The sequence below is a fragment of the Lycium barbarum genome, chromosome 2 (assembly GCF_019175385.1).
Source record: "Lycium barbarum isolate Lr01 chromosome 2, ASM1917538v2, whole genome shotgun sequence".
Lineage (NCBI taxonomy): Eukaryota > Viridiplantae > Streptophyta > Magnoliopsida > Solanales > Solanaceae > Lycium > Lycium barbarum.
In genome coordinates, this window is record NC_083338.1 from 147,095,167 (window position 1) to 147,120,450 (window position 25,284).

At 36.4% G+C, this 25,284-nt stretch overlaps 2 protein-coding genes across 2 annotated transcripts; one reads left to right on the forward strand and one right to left on the reverse strand.

The window, feature by feature from the left end:
• Positions 1-1,599: 1,599 nt before the first annotated feature.
• On the forward strand, positions 1,600-4,530 carry LOC132627925 (protein NRT1/ PTR FAMILY 4.5-like). The gene is made up of 5 exons (XM_060343540.1): positions 1,600-1,818; positions 1,945-2,023; positions 2,327-2,544; positions 2,652-3,223; positions 3,304-4,530. Exons 1-5 carry the CDS (start codon positions 1,816-1,818, stop codon positions 4,178-4,180), a joined length of 1,749 nt encoding a protein of 582 aa, XP_060199523.1. The 5' UTR covers positions 1,600-1,815; the 3' UTR covers positions 4,181-4,530.
• A 312-nt stretch (positions 4,531-4,842) lies between these two features.
• LOC132629122 (uncharacterized) lies at positions 4,843-14,687 on the reverse strand. Its single transcript, XM_060344856.1, has 10 exons — positions 13,746-14,687; positions 12,426-12,494; positions 12,269-12,340; positions 12,102-12,188; positions 11,949-12,016; positions 11,413-11,530; positions 10,916-10,966; positions 7,884-8,180; positions 7,082-7,408; positions 4,843-5,759 (listed from the first exon to the last, which is right to left on the reverse strand). The coding sequence occupies exons 1-10, from the start codon at positions 14,376-14,378 to the stop codon at positions 5,010-5,012; spliced, it is 2,472 nt and encodes an 823-aa protein (XP_060200839.1). The 5' UTR covers positions 14,379-14,687; the 3' UTR covers positions 4,843-5,009.
• Between the last annotated feature and the right edge of the window lie 10,597 nt (positions 14,688-25,284).

A 25,284-nucleotide genomic window follows, 5' to 3' on the forward strand; every position in this document is an offset into this window, starting at 1 on the left:
GCTTATGAAACTCCACAATAAGCAATATGACATTGTATTAGTGGCATAACATGAAATTGATAGAAAACACAAAACTGCATATGTACCGGAGCTAGGGGCACAAGGGTACATCTAAACGCGCAAAATTACACTATATATAGGGTCAAAATATGTATATTAACTGGTCAAATCTTCAAAAGGTTAGGATACCATCTAGGGACAATCATTATTTGACTCATAACTAAAGGACCATTATATTAAAGTCCTTTCTTAATGGTTTCTGAGGTTGTTAATGTCCTTTATAATATCAAAATTACGCCGCAAGCACACTTTGGGCCCTAAGACAAGGATGATGGGAGGAAAATAAGTCACATCATTGTCCACTAATTGCGACAATAATGTAGTTACAAAATCATTACTATTACATTCAATAAACTTTCTGAGTACTTCTACTATAGTATTTCAGCTTCATTTTCGATCAAATCAAATTAATTAAAGTTGGCTTAATACCCAGATGGACCCTTAAACTTGGCATGTTTTGTAAGATAGGCATATAAACTTATAAGGTGACCAGATAGACACTTAAACTTACTCAAAGTGTATTTTTCAAGTTTTTCAGTTGTTTTGAAAACAAAAACTATATTTTTCAAACACTCACAATTTTCATGGCCAAACAAGCCCTAAATATATCACAAAATATTTTTTTTAAAATGCAAAAATAAGGCAAACGCATATACATGAGACTATAAATGTGCACTTAAACCAATAAATACTCGCTAATCGCAATTTTGCAGCTTTCAATTAACTCGGATTTTTTTTACACTTGAATAATTAAAAAACAATAACTTTAACCAATAAAAATCCTTAAAAAAAGAAATTTCAAATTAAGAAATTTCTTTTTTTTAAGGATTTTCTTCTCGGCTTTACAGTTTTCTTAATTTGAAATTTCTTTTACACTTGAAATACTGAACTTAGAAATTTCTTAATTTGAAATTTCTTTTTTTAAGGATTTTTATTGGTTAAAGTTATTGTTTTTTAATTATTCAAGTGTAAAAAAAAATCCGAGTTAATTGAAAGCTGCAAAATTGCAATTAGCGAGTATTTATTGGTTTAAGTGCACATTTATAGTCTCATGTATATGCGTTTGCCTTATTTTTGCATTTTAAAAAAAATATTTTGTGATATATTTAGGGCTTGTTTGGCCATGAAAATTGTGAGTGTTTGAAAAATATAGTTTTTGTTTTCAAAACAACTGAAAAACTTGAAAAATACACTTTGAGTAAGTTTAAGTGTCTATCTGGTCACCTTATAAGTTTATATGTCTATCTTACAAAACATGCCAAGTTTAAGGGTTCATCTAGGTATTAAGCCATTAAAGTTTATGAATGATCACCCAACATGGGTTCAGTAGTGGCTTTCATATTAGAAAACGGTTTAATTTTTTCCCCTTTTTCTGGTTTTGCTTTTGCCTTGTTTTTTCCTTCTTTATTCACTTTTTCTTTTTTGTGTGTGGGGGTTTGATTTTAAAAGATTTGGTATTATAAAAAATAAAAATAGAAATGCTTCGTGAGAGCTACATTACAATGATTTTGCAAGGGGAAATAGTCCCCATCTAATACCTTAGAATATTAGTATCTAGTACAAACGTTGCTTAGAGTGATGGCATCACAAAAATTAAAGCACAAATAATTAATATGATCTCCGTACATGTGTAGGTCAATTTGTCAAGTGATAAAGCTGGAGGATACAACGTTAAAATTATGAAAGATATGAAGAACTTTTATTAAGTATTTGCCACCTTTAAGTTTTGCTTGCAAAAGGGAAGCTACAATTGAAATGGTAAGTTGCCTTTGTTATTGTGAGTTTCCTCTCAAAGTTAGCATACGAATAGAAGAATTACCTTTTTTTCTCTGAACCTAACAGTTACATGTTTGGCTAAATAGTTTCATTGGTTACTTGTTGCAGGAAATTTGCAGAAATGTCAAGACTGAAGCAAAGCAACTTCCAAACAAGGGGGGAACTAGAGCAGCTCTTTTTGTCTATGGTAAGCATCTTTCAAGTATCTAATTGTTGAATTCCTTTGACATGGAGCGGAATTCAATTGAAGCCCCTTAGTCGGAAAATAATACCGTGCATATATGTAATGGTGAATTGTACGGGGTTATATTGTCAAAATTCTCTTGACACGAGAGAAACTTCTATTCTAAGGTGGCTCAAATTTTGCGCTTGAATCCCACTTGTGGCACTCTTAAAAAAAAAAAAAAAACTGAATTCTCTCGTTAGAATTTTTGGCTCCGCTACTGAACTTGACTTTGGAGTTTTGATATTCTGATATCTGATCATGCAGTTGTGGCGGGGATCGATACCATGGCTTTTATTTCAAATGGTGTGAGCCTGGTTACTTACTTCTATGGGTACATGAACTTGAGCTTAACAAAATCTGCCACTACTGTCACAAACTTCATGGGAACTGCATTTTTACTCTCATTATTTGGAGCCTTTCTCTCAGATACTTACTTCTCCAGATTCAAGACTTGTGTCTTGTTTAGCATCATTCAAGTTTTGGTACTTCTTATTGCTTCATCTTTAGCTAAGCAAGAAAACAAAAAAACAGATATTTCACATGTTTATGCAGAATCAAGAATTGACTTTGATCATTCTTTCTTTCTTAGGGATATGCACTTCTAGCAGTTCAAGCACATTTCAGCCAACTGAGACCATTTCCCTGCAAGGATGTGCCTTTAAGCCAAAACAATCAGTGTCAATCTGCAGATAGAGGCCAATTGGCAATCTTATATGGAGGTGTTTATCTGATAGCACTTGGAAACAGTGGAGTCAAAGCAGCTTTGCCATCTTTAGGTGCTGATCAATTTGATGAAAAAGATCCCAAAGAGGCTGCTAAGTTATCAAGTTACTTCAACTGGCTATTGTTCTTCATCACCATTGGAGCCATGCTTGGTGTTACATCTTTAGTCTGGATAAGCGACAACCAAGGATGGGATTGGTCATTTGGTGTCTGCTCTGTAGCAGTTGGTTTGGCAATCCTGCTCTTGACCGTGGGAAAACGGTTCTATAGAAACAATGTTCCTAAAGGAAGCCCTCTAATGCGCATTTCACAGGTTTTTGTTGCAGCTTTTAGAAACAGAAATCTCCCACCACCACAGAACAAAGACGATTTACATCAGATCAAGGGTAGAGAACCTGAAAATGGAACTGAGATTCTTCAAAGGACTGATCAATTCAAGTACTTAATAAGAACTTTCTTAGTTTCAGTTTCTTGTTGATATATTGCTTCACTTAACCAAATTCCCACTATATGTACAGATTTTTGGACCGGGCAGCAATAATGAGGATTAATCAGGAGGCATCCACATCAAGTGTACATGGACCATGGAGCCTTTGTTCTGTCTCACAAGTTGAAGAAACAAAAGTTGTAGTCAGAATGCTCCCAATTATACTGAGCACTGTCTTCATGAACACCTGTATGGCTCAACTACAGACCATCACCATCCAACAAAGCATAACAATGAACAGAAAAATCCAAAACTTTGAAATCCCAGGGCCTTCCATACCTGTAATTCCTCAACTATTTCAAATCTTCCTGATCCCAGTCTACGATCGTATCTTTGTCCCAATAGCAAGAAAATTCACGGGGATCCCTTCAGGGATTCGACAATTGCAACGTATAGGTTTTGGACTAGTACTTTCAGCAGTTTCTATGGCAGTAGCTGCAGTTGTTGAAAGTCACAGGAAATCGGTTGCCATTAACCATAACATGGTTGATTCCGCCGGTCCATTACCTATAAGTGTGTTCTGGCTTGGATACCAATTTGTAATATTTGCAATGGCTGAAATATTCACATTGGTGGGGTTGTTGGATTTCTTTTATGCAGAGAGCACATCGGGCATGAAATCACTGAGTATGGCCGTTTCTTGGTCCTCACTGGCATTTGGGTACTTCACAAGCTCAGTAGTGGTGAGTGTAATTAACAAGGCGAGTGGTGGCTGGTTAGCTAATAACAACTTGAACAGAGACAAGCTTGACTACTTCTATTGGTTGCTAGCAGGAGTCAGTGTGCTGAACTTTGGCTTCTATTTGCTGTGTGCTTCTTGGTATAAGTATAAGAAGCCAGAACTGAACCAAGAAAATGCTATCTCTGATAAGAAGGCCGAAGGAAAAATGGAAACATGTGTTCTCTAGGAAATATGCATCCTCATGATGTTTGACCAAAATTATGTTATATAATAATATTGTGCTTGTGACCATATTACACAGAGTCCATGTAATCCTGCATCGTGTTTTTAGTTGATCGAATATTCAAAGGTGCAAGTATCAGTATCCAATGTACCTAAACCAGAGCAAGGAGAAAAAGTCCTGGGCATGAGAGTGTATGGACTTGATTTTGATATTCTATCCAAGTACCCTGTTACGACGGAATGTAATACATTGCATGGTTCAATGTCTTCATTGCTAAACTTCTCCTTGCTATATTTCGTTTTGAATGTCTGATAATTTAGAATGAAGGCTACTGCATTTCCATTGGTACCAAACGAACATGGTCTTACACTGCATTTATTCTTCTTTTGTCTCACCCTCTTTTTGAATACCAGAGCTTGGACAAAGTAGCTAAGATAAACTTTAAACAATCAACTGGTCGTAAGAAAACATGGACTGCGACAAAGTGGATTGAGTCGACAATCCCACAGACAAAAGCAAACGTGTTAGAAACCAAGGGTCCTTGGCCGATTAACATCCTGGAACCGCGTACTTTATAATCTGGGGTTTTCTACTGACAGAATTCAAGGTCACACATAAGTGAGCAGCATCTCATCCTCAATCCCGACAAATGTCACTTTTACGGATTCACAAAACAGGTAATCTTTTATAGTTCCTTTCCAACGACTTTCAATATACAAATGATATGATGTACAAATCAGGCAACCATTTTCAATTTACACAGTAAGGAAGATAAGAATCTACATTACAGCAAGCCAGACTGGTTATAAATAAATAAACAACCTGTTATTCCCTACCATCTAACATCCAATGTTAAAGGCTCTGGTGGGACAAGAAAAGAAGAAATTTTGGTAAAGGACAAATTTGACATCAAATTACTCCATGATGATGAATCTACTTCAATAAAAGGTCTGACCTTCTTAATCAAACGCGGCTTCAAGATCTCTGCCTCAAACCTTGCGGTTACTTCAAACCATGAACGCTCAACAACTGGCCTTGTTCTCCACTCCCCTAAAGTAGTCCAATATGTGTCGTTGTTCTGAATACCTCTTTCCAACTCCAACTGGAAGCGAAAAATAGTCAAGTCTTTAACTTTCACTTTTATAAGATTGAAATTTGCAATTTGACTGGCTTTACCACCTAGAAAACTCCTTAGCACTTTTTCCAGTAATACTATCTTCTGGCTCAGAAAATCATTGTACAAGCTCCGTTTTCTGTATATATGCCTTGTATAACATTTTTCAGATAGCAACTTGATAGATCTTCTGGACACAAACGTAGTTTCAATTCTTAAATCAGGGTTTCTGGTTATGTAGGCAAGTACTGAAGTAGGTCCCCTTGCATGTACAGGAAGCAACGGTATGCAACACGATTGTGACATATATCCAAATTGACCGCTCCCTGACTTGGTCAAAATGCTTCCATTTACTAATTTCAGCAAATCAGAGATGTTGAACATTGATATTTCATCAGCACCTTTAACTTCTACAGTGATGCCCTCACCAACAAGGATCTTTTTCAACCCCGTATAGGAAGAGTTCAGCTGTTAAAAAGGTAAGTAACATAATGTTGTTAGCCCACCTGAAAACATAATGATTAGTAAAATCTCACTTTCAATGCTCGAATAGAACACATAAGGCATCAACTCATGACGAATCACATTGAGGCAACTAGTTGCGAACTAGCAAGAAGAGATGAAAGCACAAACTCTATCCATTTCAAGAGTAATCTAAATGATTAAAGAAAAATGTCAAACATCAACATCCAAACAGGCTATGTCAACCACGTCCGGCCACAGATAAAGAATTTCTCCGTGATACAACATGATAATATTCATATCCTCGAATCTTATGTAACACGAATAAACATAATAGCTAGAAGATCATCGATGGAGAACACACGCTAGTGTGACATTTTATCCCTACTACACAGTCAATACGTTGAACTAATATATACCACATGCATTCACAAATTAGATGTTATCTCCCTGTTAAAGAATAAAGTTCTAGTAAAACTGCATCTAAAGAAGTTCCACGCGTATGCAGCAGCTCTATTTTGGACTAACCCTAGACCAGCCTATAACAACTTTGCTGCTAAAATTGCAGCTTCCTAAGAGGAACCTGATAAGTCAACTGAAACGTCAAGTGGGTTAGCACTTCATAAATATGCTGCACCTAAGAACTTCTGAAGTTTTGGCCGGTAATGCCTTGATACACAAAGACTCTTATGGTAGATTTGACTTAACAAATGCAGCTAATAAGCCTGGGGGCCTAATGCCATGGGAGAAGATTCGCTTCATCCAACACCATCTACTTCACGAAGGCACTCCAACATAAGGATCAACAACCAAATACTAAACCTGTAATATAGTTCCACAGTTCAATTACAACACAATCCAAAACTTTGAAACCAATCTGAGGTGGATCTACAATTCCAAGTCAGCAGGTGCTAACTACCACTACAACCATTACTCCTTTGTAACAGTGGGTGCAAACTCCTTTGTGACAGCCATGAATCCTTAGTGTGTTTATCCATTAAAAAAATTCAACCATATAGATAAAGCTGCTACCACTACTCTTTGTGACAATGAATGCTATCTTATTGTGCGTGTGTATTTAAAAAACAACTATACATGCATAAAGTGGTAAAACTAGAGCTGAAGTGGGTGTACCAGCACCTCCTTCCAGGTACATCCACCTATGAAACCAATTATATATACATATACAAGACTTAAATGCAACTAAGGAAACATTAGTTAAGAAGCAAAGGCCATCTACATAATTTACTGCTACAAAGTACAAACAAAAGCAAAATCAAAGAAACTGAGAAAGAAATTATTAAAAAATTAAAGAAAGATAGCCATACAGGTAAGGTCAGTGAGAGGTAATCATCTCCAGTAGCGTACAATTCGAATGGCCCTTGGATTTTTAGGACATCAAGAGTAGCCTTTGAACCAATCTCTTTAACCAAAGACTCGAAGTCAGACTCAGACTCATTCTTGCTAGGAAAATGAAAGCTTTTCCAGTGAGATACTTCATCTGACATCATGAATACGAATTCCGTCTTCCCAATTCGGACGCGAAACTCATACTTCCTTAAAGTCCCAAACTTCGATTTCTTTACATCCAATTTGGAAACTCTTAAGTCCTGCAAATCCCATTTCTCTCGTTCAGCAATCCCCTTTAACACATCCTGAATAACATATACAAATAAAACCATTAGAGAATCAGAAAAATAATACTCCCTCCATTTCAATTTATTTGCCTTACTTTCATTTTTAGTCCGTGTCAAAACGAACACGTCTCTTTTCTTTTTTGGCAACTCTTTAATTCCAACTTTCCACATGACATATTTAAAATCACAAGATTAAACGGCGTTTTGATACATTCTAATATCTTTAGTTTAAGAAACATGAGTCAAAAGTCTTCTTTACTTTCTTAAACTTTGTGTCAAGTCAAAATCAGACAAATAAATTGAAATGCACTGAGTGGTAATAAGGCAAAACCCACTTGAGAATCAGACCAAATAACAGTAATGAGGCAAAAAACATTAGAGAATCAGAACAAATAACAATAATTAGACAAAACCCAGAACAAATAACAGTAATTAGGCAAAACCCATACGAGAATAAGATCAAATAACAATAATTAAGCAAAACCCACGAAACCTGGAGAAATGAAGGAGGATTAGGTGACAATTGTGGATATTCCACGTAGCTGATTCTTGGATAAAGATAGTGAGAAATATTGAAAGGTAAGGAAGATGACGTGGCAATAGAAATTAGAGATGGGGATATAGAGAGAAGAACAAAGAGTATGAGAAAAGTAGAAGAAGAAAAGAAAGGGGTAAGGATCATCATTGATCTTTGATTTTTTTGCACTGCAATGGTGATGGGATTATTAACAGGTTTTTCTTTGCTTTGCTTTCTGCAGAGACAACAATCAGATCTCTTGCAGAGGGGCAACTAAAATGACTATTTGGGACACTGCATTAAGAGATTGTACGCAGGGGAGTGTTGGCGTTACTGGTAAAGTTGCTGTCACGTGATCCGTCACGTGATCCGGAGGTTACGGGTTCGAGTCGTGAAAATAGCCTCTTGCAGAAATGCAAGATAAGGTTGCGTACACTAGACCCTTGTGGTCCCACCCTTCCCCGAACCCCGCACATAACGGGAGCTTAGTGCACCGGGCTACCATTAAGAGATTGTACAACATGAATTATAAGTCGTGCCAAATAAGTATCTCGGGTTGGCAATATGGAGCCCGTTTGAATTAGCTGGAAAAAAAAAAGTGACTTTTAAGCATAAATGCTTAAAGTATTTTTTTAAGTGCCAAAAGTTATTTTATAAATAAGCGGTTACGTGTTTTGATAAAAGTGTTTAAAAGGTTTTTAGAAGGGTAATATTGGAATTAATAGAAAATATAAGGGATAAAAGGGTAAAGTTGTTGGTCAAATCAAAATGGCTTTTAAGCCAAAAAAAAAAATTGGGATTGAGCAACTTCTTGATTTTGGCTTATTTTAAACATTTTTTAACTTAATTTAAACTGTTTTCTATTTTACGAAATGCCCAAATAAATTCAATCCAAACGGGGCTCGTGATCTTTTACTAATGTTGCTTCATTTAAGTTCTTAATAATAAGCCAAAAGAATATTTGGCACTAAAAATGATCCATATTTTATAGTACCAACGTATAAATTTCTGACAAGACCGAAAACTATTGGCAAATTTTGGACCCAATGTAAACGTACTTAACCCCGACTAGTAATTAGTATTGCTTATATAGATATTTTTCTTTTATTGTGTCTTATTTTTCATTAGGTTACACATTCTACTAAATGTCAATCATTTTTAATCTTATACGACTCCACACCAATTTTTGGTGGGCGTTCGGTTCTTCAGTTCGATTTTTTTAAATTTCGGTTCGATTTTCGGTTTTTTGAAAGTGGGAACCGAACACCCGGTTCAGTTTTTTTCAAGTTCGGTTCAATTTTTCTAATTCTATTTTTTCAATAGGGGCCTAGTTAATGGGCTATTTCTCTGCTTGTAAAATGGGCTAGTTTTTTTATTAAAAATAGGTTACTTAATGTTTTTTAATTCCAAAAAAGCTATTTTAAGTTGTGTTCCAAAGTTTAATTCAAATGAGCTTCTTTCACTTCTCATTTTCATTCTTGTGTAACATGATTTCTGCGCAGGCTTACAGTTTGTGGTATGTAATCTTATTGCACCACGATTTAATACTACCATCTTTGAACAATTCAATAGAAAACAAATAATTTCAACCATAAAAAAAAAAATAATAAAAAAAAAAACTAACAAAACTAACTAATGGGCTTCTTTTTATTCTACTCTGTTCCATTTCATTGTTTATGACAGATTGACAGCACTATTTTTTTTCATTCCGCAACCTCATAGCCATATTCAAACTTGGGAAAAATGACAAAAGTTGTGTAGTATATATATTCCAACTTGCAAGATGATGAAAGCAGTTGTGATCCTATTCAGTTGTACTCATATTGCAAAAGTTGGGTTAAACCGAAATATCGAAAAATTGGAACGTCATAATCGAACACCGAACTTTTAGAAGAAAAAAAAAGAACTGTAACCAAACGGAAGAATCGAAAAAACAAAACCGAAGAACCGAATTAATTCGATTCAGTCCGATTTTTTGGTTTTGCGTGTTTATGCCCACCCCTAATTTTCAGAGCTCTGCTACAGCCATCTTGTTACTTGCCAGATATTTATTCGCATATAATATTATTGGTCACAATAATTTTATAGAATTTTTCTTTCACTCGATTATAACAGTAACTACATCTCAATCCCAAAATAAATTGGGCTCAACATATAAATCACCATTCACCGTTTTTCTTATTAAAATTCATCACATGCCAACACTAAACCAAACACAGAACTCTTTGATAGCGCCTCTCCATTTTAACCATCCTATTTTGATCTATATGTGACATCTTGATTTATCATATCATTTCAAAATAATTTTTTTACTTTTTTGAAAAATAAATCAACCAAAATTTTAATAAATTTTCAAAGCAAACAAATGTTTTAAACTGCTTGATTATTAGATAGATAATCACATAAAATGGATCACATACTTTTGATAATGTCTCAGTGTGAAGTTCAATGTGTATGAAACTTAAGGAACAAAGGAGTGACTTTCTGCCGAGGGGATAGAGCAGGCTTTTCATAATAATATAGTAGTAAGAACTGAGAAGCTTTTTTCCTTCAAGATTTTCATTTTAAGCGTTTAACACTAGAAAGGATCAATTTATAATTTCAAGATCAATAGCAAACTTTTTTCCATATATTCACCTAATAAGCATACTGCAAAAGCATTCCCAGAAAATGCAGATTTACTCAACCACGATCGCCACAGAAATAAATAAGCAATTAAGCATTAAACGGTTTCTTTTCAGCAGTAGCATTACACAGTTGAAAGTTGATATAATGATTGCAATTCTTAATTTTCACAACATACACGAAAAGACGTAAGAACTCAGGAATATTACTACATCATAGTTCACTAATAGTTATTGGAATAGCCAAAAAGATACAAGGGTAGTGCTACGAAGCCAAGAAAACTCATCTCAAAAGGATGGTCAATCTTGAGGCTAATTGCCTCCCAATTCAAACCAATATATTCCAAAATCTTAAAGCTGTGCAATTGTAGGTTCATAACACACTGACAACACAGCAGAGAAAATTGTTACATGGAGACCATACTTCAAAATCAACTGCATTCAGCAGGAATAAAAGCAAATATTAAACATATTCAGCCTCAGAATATTGTCACAATTTACAGCTGAAACTTTGTTGGGTCGATGTAGACATGTCTCCCTAGTCTGGTTCTCCACTCCAAGGTTTGGGAGAAAAGAAAAATGTTCCAGTTCTTCAGACCATGACAACTGAGTTGCTAATTCCAATGATCAGCTTTATCTCTGAGGCTTTCCACTACATAAAATTGCAGAAACACCCAAACTAGGGCCCTTGAGAAAAATAATAACACGGCGGATTAAGATAATCCATCCTCAAACTTGTTCAAATTCTGGATCGAACAACACCAGACAGGATGGGATAAGATTTTACAGCTGATTCAATGAGCCAAAAGGCAGAAAATGATCAGTCAAAGAATAAAGAGATGAAAGAAGTCAGTTGAACACCTTCCCCTCCGAAAGGGTCAAGAAACTGCAATTACTCTCTTCTCCATTAGTGAACCATGTAGGGTGTCCGACACTCTGGACGGAGGCCAATATCTGAATACTGACCTGCCAATAATGTTTTCAATGGGAAGTGGACCCCTGAAAAAATTAGACAGTAAAGATGAGATCCATAAATAAATAAATAAATAAATAAGACACGAAATGCTATAAAGGGTTAATTTTTGCTTTTCCAGCCATGAAGGGTTAAATAAATAAGACTCAAAATGCTATAAAGGGTTAATTTTTGCTTTTCCAGCCATGAAGGGTTCACATGGAGAACATGATACACCAGTTCTTTCCTCTTGATTCTAATTGTTTCAGCTTCCTAGCCACAATGCACAAGCGTTCCCCTATCACTCATAAACAAGGGAATTTTTTAATTATATTTAAAGAAAGGCTTGTTTTTAGGGGAGGGGGGAGGGCAGAGACAGAAGACGAGGTTGGACATTATTTCAGCTCTTTTTCAGCAGTGAATTGTTGCTTCTCTATTGAATAAATTAAATCTATCAATGCTCACCAGTCATGAGAATCAACGCTATTATTACGATTGTCCCCCATCACGAACACATAGCCTTCAGGAACAAGCTACAAAATGACCAAGCAAAATATTAGATATTTGATGAAATTACATAATAGATATTATCACATAAAGACAGAATAAATGCATTACCACTGGTTCCATTTCATAGGCAAGGGGCTCTAAAATGAAGTCTTCATCTTGAGCAATACCATTCACAAACAGTTTACCCTCACGCACCTACATAAAGTGTTATCCTTGAATAAGACAGCAAACTTACAAAGCTACTTGTAAAACATGGTAAGAGAAGAAGAACTTACATAAACATAGTCCCCAGCTAATGCAACAACTCTTTTAATGAAGACGTCTCCAGCATTACAACCAGAAATATGCTGCAACAAACAGAAAATTGCCAGCTGCTGAATGCATGTGCAGAAAAAAATCTCACACTACAAGCAGTACAGACAACTGACATACCTGAAGGATTGGCGGTGCTCTAAATATCACTATATCTGAAATTTCAGGATTCCGAAAAACATATGAAACCTGAAATGCGGTAGAGAGAGCATAATAATCAGTGAAGAGCTAGCATCACACATGCTAAAGCCTTTACAAGGTTGGTAGATAACCAGGACATAGAAAACTTTATTTGGATGGAACTACAATATGTCAAAATTCCTCTTAATGATTGTAGGAGACACATCTCTCGCGTGAAAGGAATAAAGCTATAAAGACAGAACTAATCATTAAACATAATGAGCATTCTTTCCCCAATTAGGAGGATTGGTTATTTTGCACTACAAGAACAACCCTCTCACAAAAGTTGGGTGCAATACAGGCTTTATGATAAAGAAGTCAGCTCAACAATTGTATTTGTCATGAACATTAATGGACAGTCACCATTTCTGAAGTCTAAACAAATCATTGACAAAAAAATGGAGACGGAAGACATCAACTGTCTAACACAATTATTATGGTGCAAGGAAACTAAACCACGCTCTTGCAAAACATCGAAAAGACCAAATAAACTAGTAGGCAATATGGCTCAGGGTTAGCCAATATATCCAATCAATTGACTATGCCGCACATATCAGTTGAAAAGTACTACTATGATCAAATAATTCTAGTAAAGACTCTGAAAACTACACCGGTAAAGACTAGATTTTCCAGGCACAAATGATCACGATAACCACCAATCACATATTCAGCCCAGCTATCTGCGAATGAAAAAAGAAATAAAACAGCAATAAACTTCTAATTGATCATACTAACCCAGGTTCAAAGCAGTGATTTCAAGCACCGATGATGTAATTAAGACATACCCAAAATACACATAGCACACTAGTTAGAACATCTCTAAGGGTGTGTTTAGTATGGAGGAAATATTCCAATTTTCTGATCTCTGGATATGTTGTTTTAGGAAAACAAGTTCCTTAACAACGAGGAAAATGGCTTCCCTAATGGAAGTAGGAAAAAAGGTCCCACAAGTGGCATTCCACACCAGCGAACACATCTCATCTTCACCCCCACAAACACCCACCAACCCACCCCATGCCCCACCAACCTACCCCTACCCCACAACCCCGCCAGCCACCCACCCAGCCCCTCGCCACCACACCCCCCAACCCGTATAGTATTTGTCTAGATTATATACCAATGCTTTTATTTAGGATAATATTTTTTGCGTAGTACCAAACACAACAAAATAGGCAAGAAATCCACGGAAAACATTTTCCTTCATACCAAACACACCCTAAGTATTTAAGCTATATCAACAAAACTCAGAAGAAAATATACCTTTTCAGCCATTATACGATCCCCTTTATCCAAAGTAGGTGACATAGAAGCAGATGGAATTGATCTTGGTTCAGCCAAAGATGATTTAAACATTATACTAACACTCAACGCTGTAAATGCAGCTTTTGCATCATCAGAACATATATTCAACAACTTTGACACCCAACACGTCTTATTAACCACCTTCAATTCACTAACCAAAGGTTCCTTACTAACAACCACCCTTTCACTTTCACTACATTTACTACTTGGCTGATTACAAGGAAGCCACTTTGAACCTTGTAAAAACGTAAGAAACGACGACGCTTTCAATGGTGAAATACCCATTGTAGAAGATGACTTCATCAATGAAATCAATCCAACCGCCATAGGTGAATTGGAACTTTCACAAAGAAATTCAAGAGCACGTGATGAACATATTGAACCGGATGAAAAAGACCGGACGGGAGGTTTGACCCGGTTTCGAAAATCGGAGTAATTTGGGGGTGATTCGGGTTTTTGATGGAAGATGCGAGATCGGACGGTTATAGTACATTCGTGAAAGAAACGACAACCTGCGACTTTTGATGAAGCCGAGGAAGCTATGTTTTGGGCTAGGTAGCCGGAATAAGTGACGGTTAATCGGATCGCCATTGTTATGAATTGTAATAAACTGAGAAAGATGTAGAGAATTGCGGGTTCGGAGATTAAAGGGGAGAGTTGTAGAAAGTTTACAAGGAGTGATGAAATGCCATTGGGGTTGATCAAATCGGTGAATTGGAGAACAAATTGGGGAATTGGAAAGTTAGGTCAACGATAATGGAACGGGTGATTTGGGAGAATCGGGTCGGAATTAGGGTTTGAGATGATCGGAAAAGTGATCGGACGGCCGGCGGCGACAGATCGCCGGGAAAAGAGGAGAATTGTGAGACGCCAGGAATGTGAGAAGTTTTGAGAATTTTGTCAAGGGTTTTGGGTCTAATAGTGGGCGGCTATTTGTTGTATGGGATTTTGCCCTTGGTTGTTCAAGATAATACCGAAAATGCCATTCCTCACCTCTGGGACTTATCCAATTATATTGGGTTTTATCCGGCGTTCAACTACCTGAATTTGGCGATTTTTTTTTTTTTACACACCCTTAAAAAAATACTTCTTCCGGATCGAAAAAAGTGTTAACTTAGTTATTTTCACACTCCTTAAAAAAATACTAAATTTTAGGCATAAATAGATAATTTGAATAAAATACTCCTAGTTAATTATTGAATTTGATCACTTAACACTTAATAAGAGTAAATTTGAAAAATAAGGCTAATTATTTCTTGTTTTGGTTAGTGGACACTCTGTTTTATCCGGAGGAAGTATTAATTGGGAAGGGTATTACCCTTATTTATGTATAAGTTATAATCTCTCTCCATTAATTTTTTTTTTTTTTGTTCTATTTATGTGTCGTCTCCATTAATGATAAAATTCTATTAATAAAAAATCAGAAAGAAATAACTGTCTTGAACTTCTAAAACGCCAAATAATTTAGACAACTATTTTTAGCAACCACCGGATAATTTGAGAGAGAGGGAGTATAAGATAATGAAAATATTTGGGGAAATGATTATTTTTAGAAAATTTTGCATGTTTAAGTTCAATTTAAACGAAATATAGTTGGATTATTTTGTTGTAGATCATACTTTTAGCTGTCTTTTTTTATTTTTTGGAAATTAAAAAAAATAAAATTCAAATTGAAGTGTTGATCTTAATCTCGTTACTCATCACATAGACCTGTTATGATATTTTTCTTTTCTCTTTTTTTAATCACTAATATATATTTGTTCTGATTATTTATGAGAAAATAATATGTTGGCTATAAGCTCAATTTCGATTATTTTATTAGAACAAATATTATAATTTGACAAAAAGACGAAAGCATTTGTTCTTGTATAAAAATTAGTTACAAATCTATCAAGTTAAAAATTTCTTTTGTATTAATGTTACACATTTCTTTATATACTTCACATGTTGTTCTCTTGATATTGTGTAGCATACTACTTATAAAATCTTACTACATGAAAAGGGGAAAGGGCTAAATGCTCCTCTTTTAATTCAACATTTTTATTCGTTCGTTACTAAACTCAGAAAATGACAAGTACCTCTCTCCTTTTACTTTCTTTCTCTCAACTCCTCTACTTTCAAGCAAACAAACAAGTTGACAAATCAAAGAAAATTTTGGTATTGATAATTTAAAGTTCTATTTTATTTTAAAAAAATAATCATCCATTAATTCAGATCTCACTCTAAAGTTTAGTATATGAAGCAATAACAGAATAATAGAGAATTGGTAATTATTATTTTTTCTCACCCGTATTAAATATTATTTTTTAGGTTCGCTTAATTCGAATTCATGTCAAATATTTTGACATTGCTCCGTATAAAAAATGAATGTTGTTCGCGCCGAGAATTGGTGATTGTTATTCAAGCCATTTTAAGTTTTCAACCTTAAAATGGTAAAAATGAAAAGTCCAAAACGAGAAAATACGGCATAACTCAATAATGGCAGATTGGCAAATATGCTTTAAAAAGGTGGGGAATTTCTTAATAGCGACCTTTGACTTGATTTAGTTAGTAGCCATCATTCTGCAGGTAGTAGGTAGTTGCGGGACGGGGTGTTTCTTGTGAGCTTCCCCTTTATATTTTAAAAACGGAAAAGGCCCAAATATACCCCTGTACTATTGGAAAAGAGTCAGATATATCCTTCGTTATACTTTGGGTTCAAATATACTCCTGTCGTTATATTATTAGTTTAAATATACCCCTCCTCCGTTAAAGTTATCCACTTTGAACATCCTATCCTGCGTGGCACTGACGTGGATGTCACGTGGCACTGACACCTCATCACCCCTAACTCATTTTACTCTCTCTTCAACCACTAAAATACCCCCCATCACCACCACTACTGCTGCCACTGCCGCCATTACTCTGTCTATTGTGTGCTTAGGTAAGTAGCATAAATTTTTGAATGGTGATGTTCTAACATTAAGAATGTGTATTTCATGACTTCTTAATATTTACTTATCCGTCATGGGTGGGTTTTCGAACTACCCCTGAAGCAGAGTTCTGTGTGTATATGTATAACTGCCATCAACACCAAACCGGTGAAGTTACTATACAAGGTAATACTAGTATTAGGAGAAAAACGAAAGAGAAATACTACACATAAAATTAAACGAAAGAGAAATACTACACATAAAATTAACCATTAATATTATCACCACATTGAATTAGAGTAATACCAGTATTTAACCATCTTGCAACGAGTGCATTGTTTTGTGTAGATATTACCACATATGCCACATACCAAAGCTCGACGAAGAAGGAGACTCAAAATTAGAGGGGTGGAAATTTTAGTGGTTGAAGAGAGGAGTGAGGATTAGGGGTGATGAGGTGTTAATGTCACGTGGCATCCACGTCAGTGCCACGTAGGATAGAATGTTCAAAGTGGACAACTTTAACGGAGGAGGGGTATATTTGAACCAATAGTATAACGGCAGGGGTATATTTGAACCCAAAGTATAACGAGGGGTATATTTGGCTCTTTTCCAATAGTACAGGGGTATATTTGGCCCTTCTCCGTTTTAAAAATATGCGATAACTTTAGAATATACAGATATGAAAAGACAAAATTAGTCATTTGCTACCACAACAATAATAAAAATATACCCAGTGTAATCTCACGAGCGAGGATTGAAAAGAGTAGGATGTACACAGACCTTAGGGTTAAAAGAGATTGTTTCCGATAAACTCTAGGCAAATTTGCAATATGATATTTATCGCTTTGTTTTTCTAGTTTTATAAATTTTGGTGTCTATTAGTGACGTTAATTTGTGGACTTCACTTGCAAATAAAGATGTTAAAATTTATAAAAAAAATAGACCTCTTGCCCTCTTACAATTTGAATAGAAAAAAATAATTTTAAAATTTCTTATGTGTTTTTTCAGATTTTTTATGTGTAACAAATAAATATCTCTCGTAAAAGAATCATAAAATTTAAAAAGTTTGTAAAGAATTAAAAAATATTTCTGCCTAACCATTTTTTCGTGAAATGAGGATAACATTCGAATCTGTTCTTGTTACTTTTTTGAAGGTATGCATTTCTATTGAAACTTTTCAAAAGTTCAATATTGACTTCAAATAATTTTTTTCTAACTTCAACTTCAAAGTGTTTGTCCAAATGGCTTTTAAGAGTATCTATTAGCATACTAACCTATTAGCATAATAGATTTTCCGCTCCAAGACTTGTTTTAATAAACGGAAAAGGGCCAAAATTACCCCCGAACTTTGAAAAAAAGTTCATTCATACCTTTCGTTATACTTTAGGGCAAATTATACCCTTACTGTTATACTATGGGGTCAATTATATCCTTATGTCTAACGGCTGTCACGTGACATCATCCCAACCCTTCGAAATTATTTTACCCTCAAATAATTTTTTACCTACTAAAATAACTCAACCCGACCCGAATTATTATTTTTTTTCCAGCCAAACTAATAGGGATAATTTTTCTAGCAAAAAAAAATATTCCGTATTAGTTTGGCTGGAAAAAAATAATAATTCGGGTCGGGTTGAGTTATTTTAGTGGGTAAAAAACGATTTGACGATAAAATAATTTTGAAGGGCTGAGATGATGCCACGTGGCAGCCGTTAGACATAAGGGTATAATTGACCCCATAGTATAACGGTAAGGGCATAATTGATCCTAAAGTATAACGAAGGGTATGAATGAACTATTTCCCAAAGTTCAGGGGTAATTTTGGCCCTTTTCCGTTTAATAAATGATGTAAGGGATTGGTTGACTAATTAGCACATTTTTGTCGATTTTTTGTTGCCAGACATTGTAAAATGGTGACTTAAATGCTGAAAGAGGCTCCAAATTGGTTAAACGTATATAATTACTTATCAATTTTGACGAAATACCAAAACTCTTCACAAGATAAATAAGGATTCTACACCAAAAAGATGGAATCTCTGTTAGTATTAAACTGTTAATTGATCATGCCCTATCACACATACTTAACAGATAAGATTACTAGTATAAGTTGGTTTAATATCATTTTGGTCCCTCAATTATTGCCAAATTTCAATTTTCTTGCGATATTTAATTAAGCATATTTAACTTTTATTTATTGAAATGTGCATTTTACATTTTTTTTATCCCTTTGCTAGTGAATATTCACAAATTTACCATAATTATTAACTTATTAACCTATTCCATCATTTAATTACCTGTATTTTATGTTACGCTTGTAGCGTCTCCATATTTGACGGTAATATAACAATAAAAAATAGTCCAAATAAAACATATTTCTACACATTTCAAGTAATTTAAGGTTTAAGAGTGATTTATCAGAACGATAAATCAGAATTTCTTCAAATTCTGCAAATGCATCGACTTGTTCTTCAGCTCTTCACTTTCCAGATCATGTTTAAGCAAGAGCACTCCAAAAACGTTTTGTTAGATTTTAGCCAGTTAGTGTAATTGTAGACTAAGATTGTCAGCTAGGTGGATACAAGAATATATCCGAGGAACAAGAACCCAATTCTACCAATACTACACATGCCATTAGGTGATCCTCCTCCTCAACAGCTAGATCTTGTCTTGCCTCAGCAGGCTCCTGAGGAATCACATGCTCGGCCTGTAAGGTGGACAGATCAATCACTGGGAGACCCCAGCGCTCAGCAATCAAGGCAGGTAGTTGTGTGCTCTGAGTCGACTCTAAGCTATCAATCCTCTTCCTCAACTCTACGATATCCATATTAGTTTCCCTTTGGCCTTTGACCATCTCCTTGAGAACTTTTAAAACCTCATCCATTTGCTTTGCGGTGGCTAGGGGCTCCTTAGTCAATGAGGTGGGTAGTTGTGCGCTCGGAGTCGACTCTAATTTCTCAATCCTCTTCCTCAACTCTACGATTTCCATATTATGTTTCTTTTGGCCTTTGACCACCTCCTTGAGAACTTTTAAAACCTCGTCCATTTGCTTTGCAGTAGCTAGCGGCTCTTTAGTTAACGAGGCAGGTAGTTGTGTGCTCTGAGTCGACTCTGAGCTCTCAATCCTCTTCTTCAACTCTACAATTTCCATATTATGTTCCTTTTGGCCTTCGATCACCTCCTTGAGAACTCTTAAAACCTCATCCATTTGCTTTGCGGTGGCTAGGGGATGCTTAGTTAACGAGTTAACCTTGGCTTCGGTGACAGCGACCGAGGAACTCAATGACTGGAGCTTGGCAGGGAGATGGAGAATGAATGTCTGGCCTACCTGAAGTCTAGGTGCTGAAGTGGATGGACCTGCCGAGAAAGTAGCGATGGTGGTAGGCGGCTGTGTTGATAAACCTGCTGAGGAAGTAGGAAATGTGGTAGACAGCTGTGTGGATGGAGCTGGTAGTGCCTTCGAAGAAGTGGTCTCAGACTCTAGGGCGACTGACTCTTCAGACTGGCCAGTCATATCATCAGCCTTCCTTTTCTTTTTGGTTGGGTTATCCTCATCCTGAATTCGAAAAATATCTATCACCGTCTGGTGTAGTGAGCTCATCAATTCCAGCAGCTTAGGGACATGAGCTTCCATCATCAATCGAGTCAAGGTGCTAGGGAATGTGTCCTTTTGTGACAACCCCCTATACACAATCTTCAGAACTATAATTTTCCCCACATCAATAGGGAAACCCTGCATAAGAGAAGCCACCAATATAGCTCGATGGATGTGTATCTGCTGATCATTGCCGCTTGGCATCTACCTGCTACAGACGAAACTCAGCCATCCTTTGGCTTCATAACTGAAGTCCTGACGCTTAATCGGTCCTTTGATAGCCCATGATCGTGACTTGCCACGAGTAAGAATAGCCGCTAACTAGGGACGTGCACCCTCACCCAACTTCACATGATCATCATACTCTTGTGTCGACACTGGTGGCACAATACCTAATGTTGCATTTATATCCTCCGATGTGTACCTGGCCGACTTCCCTCGGATCATCACTGTCTTCGCGGATACATCACAACGAGTCATGTTTGCATCAAATTTTCGGACAAGCTCTTCATTATAGGGTGGTGGTGGAGTCGTGAAGACAGACCATTTTCTTTCGGCGAAGTTGTCAAATACCTTCCGATATTTCTTCTTGACCCCCTCGAGACTAAATTTCTTCTCAATATGAATTCGCCTCGGCTTTTTCAATCCATTACTATAGCGAGCAATTGCTTCATCGTCTTTCAATTGAGTCTGCCTAGCAGCTCGTTGAGCTCCCACATCCTCATAGTTGTTTTGATTATTAAGTGTTGCGGGAGCATTCTGTGGCTCAGGAGAGCTGCCCGAGATGACTGAGAAGGGACTGCCTCCCGTTTCTCCTCTGCCTCTGATCCGGAGCCAAATTCCTCTTCAGACGGGGAACCCAATTCCGCGCTCTCTTCATCTACATCTTCCTCACCCGAAGACTCAGATTCAACAACCTGTGTGTTCTGCCTCGCAAGTAGCTTTTTCTACTCTGTTCCTTTAAATGAAGCAGCAGCTCTACGCCCCCTAGCACATGGAGGAACTAGACCTTGATATTGTTACACCCCGTATCTTATAACTAAGGTTAGACTCGTATCATTAGAGTTTTAGTGGAAAACTGAAGGTTTGAACGTTTTGCGAAAATGGTTGATAGGCCTATTTCGGGCAGCCAGAACTCCTTGATTAGTTGGGAATTTGGGTAATTACCTTTAATGAAAGTTGTATTACGTAGAAATACCTTTCTAATGATATAAGGACCAGGCCAATCAGAGATCGGAGCAAGGATATATGATCGTCTCAATATGGCTAATAGTATGGCGCTTAAAATTCTATAGAATCGGCTATGTTTTCGATACGTCTGCCTTCCAATCAAATTTCGTGACAATCCATTGAGAATTTGAAGAAACTTAAAACATGAAAGTTGTAGCCCTTTGAAATATATTTCCAACGGTATATTAGGGATCCTGAATAGAGCTATGTAAAAGAAGTTATTCCCATTTAACCGAACACTGTGCAGAACCGACATAGGTCGCTTGTGAGGGCCCGTGGGGGCGCGTGCGATGGCCCCAGGTCGCCGGCCGATCACAGAAAAACACTCTCTCTGAATACTGACCTGCAGGGGGTCGTGTGCTGCATGTGAGTTGCGTGCCCATCGCGTATAAGGTTGGGTTTGGGGTCAAAAGTCGTGATTTCGCGTTTTAAGTTATATTTAAGCTTGGGGTTTATTTCCCTAACACCCCTAGTCACGAAAAATCACCCTAAAGTCAGAGGGAATAAGTTCCAAGCCTCAAGAACCCTCCAAGGTAAGTTTTATCACGATTCTAGGTTGAATTCAAGTCCCTAATCTCTTTCTAACTTGAGTAAACCCTTCTAATCGATAGAGTTGTGAGTGGAAACCCTAGAACTCGAATTCAAGAGGATTGAACGTCAAAAAGGTAATGCTTCTACACTTTAATCATTCATAATAGTGAATTGATGAGTTCTTGGGAGAATAATAAATGGGTTTAGTAAAGAGAATTACACGAACTATAGTAGGGTTTTGGATTGTTGACTTGAGATTGTTATAATCATACGGGTGATGGATAATGATGTTAATTACACCTAATTGAGATTGTAGAATCACCTACAAGTAATAGAATGGGAATTGGGTGAAGAAACGCCATTAAAGGAGATTGTGGAGCTTTATGCCCACTGAGTGTTTGATAAAATGCTTAGATGACCAAAACATAGATATTATTGCAAATATAGAATCCCTATGACTTGTATTGATATAGATCAAAGTTGAAAGGGTTGACGAATATTGTATTATGCTCAAAGGCTGGAATTAAGGTACGTGAGGCTAACTATCTACGTTAGGGAATATTCATGATTCTCCCTACGCCTCATTCTTCATACTTGTCAGTAATTTGACTCAGAATATAGTTTAGCCCTAGTTTCATGATATGATATAGAAATGTTATCTTCTAGGGTTGCAGTTACAGAATTCGTTCATGGTTGTCACTTTGAACATCATGAACTTAACACGTAATCTTTATAGACTTATGCATTGTTATCACATGAGTCTCAGTCAGTGTATAACCAGTTGTTTGTATGAGTCCCATAATCAGAAACAATTATCATGCTATCAGCTATAGCCAGTCTCAGTCTTATAAATTGTTAATGTTGAACACCTATACCTGTATTTTTGGGCCCTAAGCCACAGTTTATGCATACGTATTGCTTGGGCCTGAGGCCACAGTTTTTGTGCACATTATTTGGGCCCTAGGCCACAGTTATATTCAAAGTTTTACAGGTGATTCTGCATCCAGAACAGGGAGTACTTCAGCGTCTTGCTTTCCTGTTTAGTTCAGTTTCAGTTTCAGTTCCGGTATTTTATTGCTTCAGTTACTTTACATACCAGTACAATTCAAATGTGTTGATGTCCCTTTTTATTGCTTAGGGGTCTGCGATGCAGGCAATGACATACAGGTTGACGATCCAGCTACTTAGGAGTGTTCGTATCAGTTACTTTGGTGAGCCCCAGTTTCCTTCGAGGCGATATCAGTCATGCAGTTTTACAGCTTTCTAGACAACTACCTTTTTGTATTCATTAGAGGCTTTATAGACACAGTTCACACAGTCATATATTTATTATGTTAGCCTTGTTGGCAGTTGTTCAATTGTTTTGGTTTAGTCATGTTGGCTACGTTCAGATATTTCAGATTGTCTAAGTATTTCCGCATTATGATCTCAGACGGACCTTTAGTATATCAGCATGTATTTCGTTGCTTTTCGCATTCAGTTATGTTTTGATATCACATGTTGATTCAGCCAGCCAGTTGGTTCGCTCGGTCACATGCAGTCAGGCACCGAGTGTCGTGTTACGTCCAAACCCAGGTTCGGGGCGTGACAGATATACAGGTTTTCCATGCGCCGGGTTAGGACACGGTCTAGCATTCGGTTTCATAGCCTTCTCAGAACCACCTCGAAGCCTTGCCATGCCTGCACATGTAACAACTAATTAAAACCAAAGAACGAAATCCTAAAAATAAAAAATGAATTAAAAAATGGACTAAATCAGTAAAGAACTGATAACTGGTCAGATTTACATATTTATTTCAGTTTCAGCTCACACAATCGAATCTTGACTTAATCACAGCCAATAGAAACTGGACAAAACATAATTAAAGAACTAGTTATGCATAACTTTCATTAAACTAGAAGCTTGTTCCAACAATTATGCACTTGGAAATTTTTTAGTCACTTTTCAATACCAAACAGTAGGAGGAACCTCAGCTAAACAATTTTTTTTCCATTTTTTAAATATCAAGCAAGCTCACAGATCATTTCACAAATTGTGGATAAACTCATACAGTTCACTTGGGACTAATGGTGGCACATGTTGGATGTAACAGTTAACTTCAAAAATACCACATGTCTTCACAGTTCACACACTCTTTCACTTAGTAGAAACAACCAAATTAAATTGCATTCCAAAACTTATAACTGAAAGCTAGCTACTAAGTCAAGAAAATGAAGATAGAAATTGATGATTGGGTATGTCAAGAACAATGTACAGCTCGAACCCTATCAACAAATACTTCAAAACCAATAAGAACTATCCCTAATATCGTTCAGTTACTCGACTTCATCTGCGAATGAAATCGTCTCTCAAGCAATTTGTCAAACAGGTGGCAGGCATCACTTTAACCAAGTTCTTTGTCCCAAATAACGAGGAATTATAGTTCAATCATCCGCTACCCAACTATCAGAGAGACAAAATATTGAAAATAGACCTGGGGATTTATGTGCGTCGTATTTTTTTAGCAGAAATTTAAACTTCTGCGTCTATCACAATAGAGTGCGAGGTCGCACTATGTACCGCTGTGTTTCGCGCATTGAGAAGCCATTTGCTATTTATTACTCCTCCGGATAAAAAAGTGTGTGCACTTTAGTTTTTTTTTTTCTTGAGTCAAAAAGAGTGTACACTTATCAAATCAAGATGAAGAAAGAATTTACCTTATTTTTTCATATTTTCCCTATTAAGTGTTAAGTGATCAAATCTTAATACTTATTTAATTAGGGGCAGTTTAGTCAAATTATCTATTTTTATCTACGAGTTAATATTTTCTTAAGGGGTGTGCAAATGGCTAAGTGAACGCTCTTTTTGATCCGGAGGGAGGACTACTAGTTTTTCTGGTTTTATAAATTTCGGTGTTTATTAGTGATGTTAAATTGTTAATTTGTGGATTTCACTTGCAATTAAACATGTTTCGGGCCAGTTTAAGCTTGTGAGATACTGTTATCAAACCTGTGTTCAAAATCAGAAAACAGAAACCAAAAACTGGAAACGAAAAAACCAGAAACTGGAAAAACGCAAAAAACCAGAAACAGGAAAAACGCAAAAAACCAGAAACTGGAAAAAGAAAAAAAATAATGTAGAAAGTAAGAAAATATCCGAGACAATAGAATTCACTGTGTGTCCTTAAGGAATTTAATCCCCTCACTGTACCCGAGGTTATGGATTACTTCCTCCCAGGATAAAATGGAT

Coding starts and splice junctions, on each gene's coding strand:
- LOC132627925 (XM_060343540.1), top strand. Junction 2,024..2,326: donor AGCAGCTCTTTTTGTCTATG/GTAAGCATCTTT, acceptor CTGATCATGCAG/TTGTGGCGGGGATCGATACC. Junction 2,545..2,651: donor TTAGCATCATTCAAGTTTTG/GTACTTCTTATT, acceptor TTTCTTTCTTAG/GGATATGCACTTCTAGCAGT.
- LOC132629122 (XM_060344856.1), bottom strand. CDS start 14,378: ATGGCGATCCGATTAACCGTCACTTATTCCGGCTACCTAGCCCAAAAC. Junction 10,967..11,412: donor AGAGAGTAATTGCAGTTTCT/TGACCCTTTCGG, acceptor TGCTGAATGCAG/TTGATTTTGAAGTATGGTCT. Junction 8,181..10,915: donor TTTTCTCTGCTGTGTTGTCA/GTGTGTTATGAA, acceptor TAGTCATTTTAG/TTGCCCCTCTGCAAGAGATC.